Genomic DNA, 12,226 nt, shown 5'->3' with positions numbered 1-12,226 from the left:
AGGGATCCAACATCAGAAGTGCTGATGGAAGAAGAGGGTTTGCAGGAGAGCAAGCCCTCGGTGGGACAAGGGCTTCAAGTGTAAGAGGCAACATGGTACCACGTAGAGAATAAGCAAGTATCTAAGCCCGTCGGGCGAAATTCACCCCAGGGCAGATGGCTGGCACAAGGTCAATGCACCACTCCAATCCCACTTCCGCTCTGAAATAGGACATAGATGGGGCACTGGGCCTCTGCCCAGGGTGAATTACACACTAAGGACCTAGTGGGTCTTTAGCGGGAGCCTCGTAGTTTGTATCTGTGCTCAGGGGTGAGTTGACTACCCAGGTATCTCTGATCCAGCCATGTTTGTCCCTGGGGATCTATATAGTTTGCTATAGAACATCCAGGCCTCTGTAAGATTCCGCACAGTGGAAGAGTCTCGCTCAGCGTGAGCCAGGCTCAATGCAAAAATCCATAAATTGTTCTTACCAGCCAGTCTCTCCGCCAGCGTGAGGGCGTGCACCGAGGGTCTGTAGTCAGGGGCGTGCTGGGCTTGTTGGGCTGCCTGCTGGTGAAGGTTGTACATGGCACTCAGAGAATTCATGGCGTGAAGAGAGTAACCGTTCACTCCATAGTGCTGCATGGTGGCCTACCCCTAAAACAACCCAAGCAGAAGAGGCCTGGTTAGAAACTCATTCATTCCAATACAAAGGAGTTATCTAGAGGGAAGGTCTGTGGCCTGCTTACACGGGTGGTCAGACTAGACGATCGCTGCGGGCCCTGCCGGCCTCTCTGAACAGTCTGATTAGTTAGATCCTTGGAAGCTTTGACGTGAAATACAAATAAGGCTCATGGGTCTTGACCCAAAGCCCACTGAATGAATGGCAAGGCCCTCGAACTGCGGTGAGCTTCGGGACCTGAGACAGCGATGCTGAGGTTAAAGTCAGCAATGAAAACAGCACGATACCTGCCCTGAGGCCTACCTGCCACCGTAGGAAACAGCATGTGAATGTATCCCCCAAAATAGTATTAGGAAATAAAAACAATTTTTCCAAGTGACATTTAAATGAAAGGCAAAAAAATTGTGTGTGTGTGTGTGTGAGAAACTTGTGGTGAAATTGCTGATAATTGAGTGTATCTGGCATTTGGAGAGACTCAGTTTCCCCAATATCAAGGACATGCTTTGTAGACTATCCAACCCCCCCCCCCCTGTTTTTTTCTGCTATTTACTCACTGGGCAAACTCAAAACAAGTCACTTTACCTTGCTGTGCCTTAGTTTCTCCATCTGTAAAATAGGGCTAATACCAATCTCATGGCGGTGTTGGGCGGTTGAATTAACTCATGCCTGTAAAGGAATTTGAGATCCTCTAATAGAAGGTGTTAAATAGAGATGAAATAGCAGTCACCAAGTGAGGATGGAGAAACTACAATAAGAGAAAGTGGCTGGGACAGTTCTCTTTAGGTTATTTACCAGGTTAAGATAGTGGCTGCCTGAGAAAGAAAACCATGGAGCTACCATCAGGTGCTGGAGGTCATGCCCAAGTCTCATTGACCTCAATTTGAGGTCTGAATCTGAAGGCAAAAATTTAGCCCAAATCTTATCTTTGCATAGATCTATTGTGTCAAATAAATTAACCATCATTACTCAAAGAACAACAACTTGTTTCTCTAAATTTCACCTTTATCCCTAACAAGTTTTCATTTTTCCATGTAAAAGATTTATACCACCAAGGAAAGGAATCTCAATACACAGGAGGGTGCGAATCCTCAGTCAAAGGTCTTATTGCCTGAGGACTTCTGGAATGCAAATCTAAACCTAAACTTACAAGGACTTCATAAGGCATCCATAGAACTTTTGTGCATCTGGAATCAGAAGCTGTATTGCTTTCTATGGGAGTTTGCAACAGAGTAGGATGTTTATGGGATCTCACTTACTGCGCAAACTAGGAGTCTTTCACTCGTGACTAGAATCAAAGACCTATTCAGCTATCTAGTTCTTTTGCTGCATCGATGTGGGGAATGTTCCTTACCACAGAGATATTTCCATAGGTCCGAAACATTCTTGAGGCTTTATACAGTGTTGGAGTAATTTTGTGCAATCATGAGACAAACTGAAATCAGGACAGACTGGATTAACAATAGGCAGACTGGAAATATGCCTGTTTTCCACAAAGCTCCATCCATATTGTCGCCATTGAAGGAAAGGCCTTTCTAATACGCTAGATGAGTTACTCCATGGAAACCTGATCCAAGACCAGCCATATCCTGGACCTAGATTCAGTTTGTGGTGTTCGAGCCTTCATACTGAACAGTTCTAAATTCACTTCAAGGCTGTTCTTCAGTCTTATATTTGAAGAAAACTAGCTGGCAGCTCAACATATCTCCCACATCACTCATGCTATAGGGTAAATTTCTCTCTTGCACAGACAGTGCACACAAAACCTATGTGCTAGTTTAAGCCTTCAAAATGGAGCTTAAGTGGGACTTAAGCAGTGCAGAAGCCTTCTGCTAGTCTTCCGTATATGGGGACATTTTCTAGTAGCGTGCACTAGAAGTGAACAGGGCCAGAGAACTCAGAACCCGAGTCTGGTATAGGTAGCAGCATCAGTGAGTATTTGGGCCAGATTCTTAGTTGGAGTAAAAATAAATAATAAGCCGGGTAGCTCCACTGAAGTCTGTGGAACCAAGACAATTTGAACCAGCTGAGGGATCTGACCTTGGGCAGCTTCTGCATTTGCTCATCCAACTTAAAAGCTAGATTTGTATTTACAAACAACTGTAAGCCAGGTTCATGATCTGCATAGGAGGTTTTCAGAACCAGAGCTTGGATCCGTTTATTTCTAATGCAGTTTGTACACCTTTGGCTGTAATTTAGAATCCCAAATAAACTGGTGTGTTTGGAAACCACCACTGAAATGGAAATTCCCCTTGCAAGACAGAATTATTGGAGAGGATTATTCATGGAGGATAGGTTCATCAATGGCAATTAGCCAAGGTGGGCAGGGATGCAACCCCATGCTCTGGCTGTCCCTAGCCTCTGTTTGCCAGAAGCTGGGAGTGGATGACAGGGGACAGATCACTTGATGACTGCCTGTTCTGTTCATTCCCTCTGGGGCACCTGGCACTGGCCACTGTCAGAAGCCAGGATCCTGGGCTAGATGGGCCTTTGGTCTGACCCAGTGTGGCCGTTCTGATGTGAGGCTCCATAAAGGCCCACTTTTTCCAATGGGAAAGCATTTTCTTTGGTAAGATTTCTATTTATTTGGTTGTTAAAAGGCTTTTCTCTGTGTTAAACTCTTCTTGCTGGCCTGGAAGAAAAGGCATACATTTGAAAAAGGAGATTTACAAATAGTTAAAGTAACATGAAACCAGTCAATAGATGTTCCAGTTTTCTCAATAACTGTCTGGAATGCTGCATTGGCAGATGACAGATGTAACTTCTTTGTAACCGTGCACAGTAAATACAGATTTCAGAGTAGCAGCCTTGTTAGTCTGTATTTGCAAAAAGAAAAGAAGTACTTGTGGCACTTTAGAGATTAACACATTTATTTGGGCATAAGCTTTCGTGAGCCACATGCATCTGATGAAGTGAGCTGTAGCTCACGAAAGCTTATGCTCAAATAAATTTTAGTCTGTAAGGTGCCACAAGTCCTCCTTTTCTTTTTTTAGTAAATACAGAGTGGCAGACAGAGTAATATGAAAGAGACGGCTGGGATATCGGCGTTCTATGTTCATAGGCTATTTAATCTAGCAGATGTGAGTTAACTGAGATCGCACGTAGGCCCGCTTTCATTGTCATTTACCTCTATGCACATTCTGAAACGGAATAAATTAAATATTTAAAAGACACAGTGCAGCGATTTTTTTTTAAATTGAGAAGGCCATTCATCAAGCCACCGCTGGGTTTCACAAGCTGTCGAATTGTGCTTACATTGGTTAAAATAATCTTTATATTTCATTAAGCAACCAAATAAGCTGATCCTCCCCACCGGCTGTATAGATGGCTTTAATTTTCAAAATCTGCAAATGCATCTTTTATGTCTCTCTCTGGCTGGAGGGTCTGGGTAATAACCACAGCCAATTGGAGAATAAAAGCAGAGTTTGATTAGGTGTTACTTTGTGTAAATTAACGCCGGGCAGCAAAGGAGCAGATCCTAAGCTGTCATTGATTAAATGGGGCTTGGACCTTCATCTTCTCCTAAATAATAGGGTGTAGCTTTCCTTTCCTATGCGACTCCTGCGTGTGCATGCCACAGGTGCCAAGAGGGGTCTGCGTCATGGAGAAAGGAAATGGAGACTGTGGGGGTGGGGGGCAGGGTTCTTACAAATTAGTTGTCTGCAATGAGTGTAAACATTATAGGGTCCAGCCATGCATTCCTTGTGCATCCAGAACATCCACTGGATTTTGGGGATGGGACTTAAAAGTGTGTCCTGCTGCTATATGGAGCGCACACTGCAGGGAACAGTGGGTTTTACTGGGGCTGAGCAGAGTAGTAGGGATTAGTAAAAAAAGATGTTTTCAAGGAAAGGCTGCCACTTACTTCCATCGGGCCTGGTCCAACTCTCTAGCTAACTGAGGATTGCAAGGTGCTCATTGCTCTCAGCTCAGTGATTTCAGCTGGGGTTGAGGCTTATGACTTTGCAGGATTGGGCCCTACGTGTATGCTTTTTGTTGGCCTGATCCTTCAACCATTACTTACCCAAGTATCCCTCGCTCATGCAAATCACCCCTTCTCAAGTCAATGGAATTACTGGTGTGAGTGGGAATGGTGGGTTTAGGTCCCATGTATAGTGAGCGACCATTACAGTAAGTGGTACAGTTTAACATAGCTTCCCCGGGATGTGGAGAGCCAGATCCTGAGCAGGTGTAAATCACGGTGGTTCTGTTTACACCAATTGAGGATGTAGCCCACATGCTTGTGTGAATGGGGAACTTTGGTAGGGCTAGAGTCTCAGGGGATGTAAGCAGAGCTACACTGATTTACACTAGCCTGACAATGTGGCCCTATATATTTGTTCAATAAGCCAGGGCCAAAGTTCCCAATCAATGCTGGATAGGCATTTGATGCAGGTATCCAGGGGTGTAATTCTGTCCTAAGTACAAAATGTGCAAAGAAAACACACAAATGTCTTGCTTCCTCGTTAAAGGGTTTCGTCCTGGGTTGTTGGGGTTTTTTTTTAAAATTATTAAAGTAACTTCCTGGAGGTTTTCTAATAAAAAATAAAATGTCTATTTAAAAATGTAAATATACACTTCGTCAGTACATTGTATATTGGTAAACACACACATTCTCACTGAGATGTTCCTGATAGCGTGAAGAAAAGCTAGAACTAAAGATTTATTACAGCACTGAAAAATCTGAGTGTAGAAATATTTTGTACGCTTGCTTTAATTTGTCATTTGATTAAAGTGCCTCCATTGTAGTCTAAGTGAGCAATCCATATTTAAATATAATTTACATGAAACTGACAAAGCAAAGTCCATTAAAAAAAATATACTCCTTCCAGCCTGCAAATCCAATTTATTTTCCCATTCGAACCTCAAGAGAAAAGTCTGAGGTCTTGTCTACACAGGGAAATTGACCAAAAGGGCTATTACAGAACAAGCTCCTTGTGTGGACCCTCTATTTTGATATAAAAGTCACTTTGTTCGGGAATAATTACTCCACTTTGGAAACAACTAATTATTCTAGAATAGTGTGATTTTTATTCCAGAATAGAACGCCCCCATTCGGCGCTATTCTGCAACAGCTTTTCTGGTCTATTTCCTCATGTAGATAAGCTTTCTCCTTCTGCAGGGCTTATCACACATCCTGAAATTAGATGGGAAAGATGGTCTTGTGATTGAGGCGCAGTGCTCTGAGCTGTGTGGGGTTCTTGGAGCAGTCACTGTACTTCTATGCCTCAGTTTCCCTTCTATGAAAGGGGATAATCGATACTTCCCCACCTCACAGTGGTGGTGCAGGGCTTAATCCATTGATATTTGCCAGCTGCTCAGATACTACAGTGATGTGTGCCATGGTAATCCCTATTTAATAAGTGCTGAAAGGTTACATTTTGATGCTAATGGAGCAATGGCAGAAATAATTCCAGAGCCATAGGTGGACTAGTGTTTCTTTAGTGGTGAAAGCATGTAAGGAGAGGAGGTTAACCAGAACCAAAACACACTTAGGTCTCTCTAGGCTCAAAATCAGCAGATTGGGTTGCACCTCCGAGCAAAGTGCAGTCTGCAGAATTGTAAAAGCCAGTGCGAACTGTGAAAGCGCTGTGTGGATCACAGGAAGGAGCAATCGGGCACAATCTACGCCAGCTGGATTTTCCAGCACTCTTCAAAGGTAGCCTGTGTGTAGATTGCACTGAAGTATAATATTCTGTAGGTGGCAAACGGGGATAGCTTTGGCCCCTGGGAGAAAAGGCTGCAGTCTCCTAGCCAGGTGGGGATGATCATTAAAAACACCCAGCCACCTCCCAGCAGAGCAAAGGACTCTTGGCTCCTGTTGCTATGGGGGGAATCCAGGAGCAGCCTGCACAATCCCTCAGGTTGGGGACGTCACTAAAGGCACAGGTAAATGAATGTTAATATGGAACTCAGTGGAGCGTCAACTTAGATCCGTCATCTCTGTCTGTTCCAAAGCCCACTGGAGTCAGGGAAAAGATTCCATTGGATGAGATCTTCTGGGTATTTATACCATGCTCCTCACTCTAGTATCTGATAACCTAGCCACCTGCCACTAAATAGTTTGCAAAAGCCCAGCAACTTCAACGGGAGATCCAGCACAGAATGATGGCAGGGTTTACAGTGCAATTACAATCAGGTGAGTGACTGTCAAAAACGTGCTCCTTCTTTCACAACAGAACTGCTCTGGGTGTGTGAGGAGAGCTATGTTTGCTTAATGCAGTGACAAAAAATAAGCTATTGATGGATTTTTATTTTTTTTAGCAGTATTACCTCTGCAGAATAAAAGCAGCCATCGGAGATGGAGTCTAGCCTGGCTTGTGCATCACAGACAGAATTCTTAACTGAGTTCCAGTTTCAGAATCTTTATTACTAGGGATGACTCATGAGCCTGAAAGAACTCAGCTTGATTTCCAGGTTGAGTTTGCAGGGTTAGCAGTAAATGGAGCAAATTTAGCTCCATATTAACAACGCGTTTAATTATGCAGGATCCCTCACTAAAAGGGCACAGAAAAATCCATTTGTTAATATAGTGCTCAATGCAACTCAAATTTTGGGTCAGCAGTTTGGGCCTGATTCAAAGCCCACTGAAATAAAAGATGGTATCTCCATATTCATAACACTTTTGTCACAATCGCAGCCAGTCAATAAGGTGCACTGAAAATAAAATTATGGCAAGAAATGGGAATATTCACCCATTTTTATTAGCTTTTTTTTTTAATTCCCTTTTTTAGGGTACAGCCACACTTTAAGTCAGTGAGACAAATAGCGACTTGCTCTGCTTATGCTTATCTGACAAAATATATGCAAAAAGGCACATTCTAACCCCAGATATGAGGTTTTGTACGTCTTTGGTGTTGAATGCATTACATGTCTGGGGAGCTGTAAATAAATGACTCTTGCAAGACATGTTCCGCAATTTCTTCTTTTATTTCTTAAATCTTTAAGATCCAGATGGTTCAAAATTCACATCATATAATAAATAGTAAGTCTTCAATCAGTTTTGTTGCTCTTGTGAGAATGTGCTGAATGTCTAAGGAAACTTTTTTTTTTTTTTGCAGTGGATGTAGTATAAATAACTATTTGAAATATGGCAAAACCATCATTTTCCTCATTCAACCTTCAGAGAGAGTGAGGGTTATGCATCATAAAAATGAAATTCAAAGGATTTTGTTAAAATACTGGAATAAAGGTGTTACTGAGGACAGCTCTGGAAAGTGAGGCACTCCATTCTGAGTTACGTGCAATATTTTTACACCTGTGTAATTACAGGGACTTAAACTGAGTTACCGTCCCGGTTTGCGCTGATGTGAATGATCCCAGAATTAAGCTTCATCTGTTCAGCTAATTATAAACCCACAGAAAATAAAAACAGATTTCTACATGGATTTTCATAAATTCTATTCAAACTTCTTGCTGATGATTTAGATATAACCACCCCCATCTGGTCTCTGCCCCCATCCCATTCATTTCCAAGGTCTCTTAAAACCATGACAATATTTTTCATTTTAAGAAAACAATAATGAGATCTTGAAGCATTTTAGTGAGTGAAATTTTGAATTATTTGCATATAGACCCAGTACACTAGTCTCTTGTATATAAATACGCAGAATAAGATATTAGGCAGATTTTCATCTTAATTATATTGTCCAATAGTTTTGAGAGCTATGATTAAGGAATATCATAATAAGTATATTTATAAAAAGAACAGGAGGACTTATGGCACCTTAGAGACTAACACATTTATTTGAGCATACGCTTTCGTGAGCTACAGACCACTTCATCGGATGCATTCAGTGGAAAATACAGTGGGGAGATTTAGAGACACAGAGAACATGAACCAATGGGTGTTACCATGCACACTGTAAGGAGAGTGATCAGGTCAGGTGAGCTATTACCAGCGGGGGGCGGGGGGGGGGGGGGGACGGGACGACCTTTTGTAGTGATAATCAAGGTGGGCCATTTCCAGCAGTTGACAAGAACGTCTGAGGAACAGTGGGGGGGGGGGGGGGGGAAAAAACATGGGGAAATAGTTTTACTTTGTGTAATGACACATCCACTCCCAGTCTCTATTCAAGCCTAAATTAATTGTATCCAGTTTGCAAATTAATTCCAATTCAGCAGTCTCTCGTTGGAGTCCGTTTCTGAGGTTTTTTTGTTGAAGAATTGCCACTTTTAGGTCTGTAATCAAGTGACCAAAGAGATTGAAGTGTTTTCCGACTGGTTTTTGAATGTTATAATTCTTGACATCTGATTTGTGTCCACTTATTCTTTTACGTAGAGACTGTCCAGTCTGGCCAATGTACATGGCCGAGGGGCATTGCTGGCACACAATGGCATAGATCACATTGGTAGATGTGCAGGTGAACGAGCCTCTGATGGTGTGGCTGATGTGATTAGGCCCTATGATGATGTCCCCATATGAAGTATATTTATAATGCTAATCGTTTTCACTCTAGGTATCATACCAGGATCTCTAGGGGTATCATAAATGTTCCACAAACCTCACAATACCCTTATGCGGTAGGGAGCTCTGATTATATTGATTTTACAAGTTCATGTGCTGGGGTGCAAAGGAATGAGAGAACTTGCACAAGGTCACCCCGCCAGCCTTTGCCAGGCTGTGCACTTTTATCACGACTCTTATGATACCCAGCATTTTCCCCCCAAAGCCCCAGCTCCTGAAGTCATGTGACTATGGGAGACTCTCTGCTTCCATTTAAAGAAGCAAGTTTCTCGTGTTCCCAGAGAAAGAGAAGCATGAAAGTGTGGCCCAAGGCAAATAAAAGGAACCTGCAAATATGATTTTTAAAAATCTTGATTTTTGAGCCAATTGTCTGATTCTGGGGGCCCGACTCCTGATTTTCAAATGCTTAAATTTGGCAATACCGGATGGCAAGTTACTTGGGACTAGAACCCAAGTGTTGTCTTGACACCTAGTCTCTTATTTTGACCACACTAGTTGTCAACTGAATATTTCAATTGTGTGTTTACAGGTACAGTAGGTTTGTGTAAATATATATTTTATGCCTCCCTTTCTTTTCCCTTATTCTTACCCTAAAAATGAAACCAAATAATTGGGAAAATGTGTCCATATAGTCGCAATCTTATTCAAAGCCCTTACATTCTTAGTCAAAGTAACAAGGGTTCCTTATCTGCCAAAGGAAGTTAAAAGCATTAGGAATTTTACTCTGGATCCAAACTGAGGCTAGGTCTACACTGCTGCAGGATTGACGCTGCGGCGATGGATGCACCAGGGGTCGATTTAGCGGGTGTAGTGAAGACCCGCTAAATCAACGGTGGAGCACTCTCCGGTCGACCCTGGAACACCACTGGGAATGAGAGAAGTAAGGTAAGTCGACAGGAGAGCATCTCCCGTCGACCCAGTTCAATGTGGACACCTCAGTAAGTCGACCGAAGCCGTGCTGATTCCAGCTACGTTATTGACATAGCTGGAGTTGTGTAACTTAGGTCGATTTACCGCCGTAGTGTAGACATAGTCGTAGAGTCCCATCCTGCTTCCCCGAAGTCAACAATAGTTTCAGCCAGGAAGGATCAGGACAAAACTGAAATGTTTGAAGACAGTTTTCATAAGGATAATGGTAAATGTGCCGTCGTGGAAGTTAAATCTGTAACGCTGCTTCATCTACTGGGTTATAATATAGTGTTTGCAGCAGAACTGTTGATGAAGAGAGCTTTGGTTGCATTCTCAGATTTAATGGAGCTAAAATGCAAATACTCCAGTAGCCTGGTCGGTTATAAATCTATGCCACCGGTATGTCTGAAGGACCATAAAACTCAAGCCAGGTTGCACCTTTTTGGCTTGAAATAGGACATTGGCTCACAGCTGTGGCTTTCATTAGCATTAAAGCACCGTGCAATCAAGTGACTGTCAATTTACAAGCAGTTTAGATGTGTAACCTGACAGTTTATATGCAAAAAACCAAAGAATCCACTCTCATGTTTCTGGCTGGCAGTTCACAAGTCTTGTTTGCACAGGTTTGTCTGGCTGATGCCTACCACTCCATTTGTTTCTGTAAAATGGGCTTATTTTAAAGGCAAATGACATGACTTTTCTGAAAAGTGGCAGGTAGGGTTTTCAAAACTGCATAAATAGGTAGGTCTAGATCTTTTCAAAGCCCATGGTTCTGTATGGATGCTGGCATCCAGCATGAGAAAAGTTCTGGCTAATTCTGTCTGCAAAGTAATTGTGGCTGCAGTGTATTTGACTCCTATTAAATGGAAGATCATGCCTCAGTGTTAGCTTAGGGTTTGATCCTCTGAGATGTCATCCTGATCTCTGTGGGAGTTGAGAACACCTTGCCATGATCAGCGCCATACAGAATTGGGCCCATGGACACTTGCCACTAGAGAACCTGGGTGCCCATGTTTGTCTATTTCTGTGCCAAAATGTGGCTTTAGTTGCATGGAATTAGGCACCCTGCTTGAACCTACGGCCCCTATTTGTAATAAGATGCCTCCTTGGAGAAAAAACCCCTCAGTGCTCCAGACTTGGGGCTCTGATCTTGCAATCAGCTATGTAGCCCCGTTGATTCGTTACGTTAAAGTGGAAGTGGTAGCGCTCTTTTTACAGTTGTTCGCATAGATGCTGGAACTAGGGGTGCTCCTGCACCCCTTGGCTTGACGTGGTTTCTATTAGCTACAGGGTTTACAGTTTGGTTCAATGGCTCTCGGCACTCCCACTATGCAAGTTGTTCCGGCACCTTTGGAGTTGTTCATAATGTCGGCAAATAAATTATTTTTGAGTTGGACCTTATGATGACTCTTGGAAAGCATCCGGACGTTGGAGTTCAGTCTATGTATGTTTTAAATGTATAGCTTTCCAATGTACACTTTCCCCTTACATTCTGATCAGAAATCTTTTGCACAAACAACTCACCCATAGCTAAAGCAATTTAAAATTTAAAAATTGCTTGTTTTCTAGATTTCACAGAGATCTAAGGAATAAGCCAGTTTTGAAGAAATCTAGTTCAGAAGCGGAGAACTTAATGAGCATAGAAAGATTTTTTTTCCCCATGGATGTTCAGCAGAATAATAGGCTTAAGGCTTTATTTGGTCTACAACTGCTAATAATGAGGATGCGATGCACAATGGATTTTTCTGTTAGGTGCTTCTGCTCATACTAAAGCTGGTTTGGATGAATGGGATGCCATTAAGTGTTTTACCTTATTCTAAACTTGCAAAGATGTGCCAAATACTAGGTTACCTAGGGAGGTTGTGGAATCCCCTTCTTTGAAGGCTTTTAAAGAGCAGATTAAACAAACACCTGTCAGGGTGGTCTAGGTATAATCCTACCTCAGTGCAGAGATGGACGAGATACCTCTTGAGGTTTCTTCCAGCCCTACGTTTCTAGGACTGTCCAACAATGCTTACAACTCCAGGACATTTTAATGTCCCAGGAGAAGAAGCTTTTGTACGTAACTTCTTTCCTGACCTTTCAGTGCTTGATTTCACAATTCTGGCATTGGATTAATGCTAGTTTCCCTCTTGCCCATGGAATAATCTTTAAACCATTTCTGCTGTGGTGAATACTCAATGACCAGTTCA

The 12,226-nt window shown here is 42.5% G+C and overlaps 1 protein-coding gene and 1 long non-coding RNA gene across 5 annotated transcripts in view; one reads left to right on the top strand and one right to left on the bottom strand.

Annotated features, from left to right (window-relative positions):
• LOC122461470 overlaps positions 1 to 12,226 on the top strand; it is a 93,259-nt gene that overhangs the window by 45,608 nt on the left and 35,425 nt on the right. The gene's annotated exons all lie outside the window — the stretch shown is intronic.
• Positions 1 to 12,226, bottom strand: part of DMBX1 (diencephalon/mesencephalon homeobox 1) — a 38,614-nt gene that overhangs the window by 16,955 nt on the left and 9,433 nt on the right. For 2 of the 4 annotated variants that reach the window (XM_007070700.2, XM_043521259.1), the window contains exon 2: positions 471 to 630. In XM_007070700.2, the coding sequence (XP_007070762.1) occupies positions 471 to 624 (154 nt within the window). In that variant the 5' untranslated portion in view covers positions 625 to 630. The remainder of the gene's footprint in view (positions 1 to 470; positions 631 to 12,226) is intronic. The other 2 variants (XM_043521258.1, XM_043521257.1) reach the window with 1 other exon arrangement.

This window comes from Chelonia mydas, chromosome 8 (genome assembly GCF_015237465.2).
Source record: "Chelonia mydas isolate rCheMyd1 chromosome 8, rCheMyd1.pri.v2, whole genome shotgun sequence".
In the NCBI taxonomy this organism is placed as follows: Eukaryota; Metazoa; Chordata; order Testudines; family Cheloniidae; genus Chelonia; species Chelonia mydas.
Note: the sequence above shows the minus strand (reverse complement) of the source record. Positions and strands in the feature narration are given on the sequence as shown.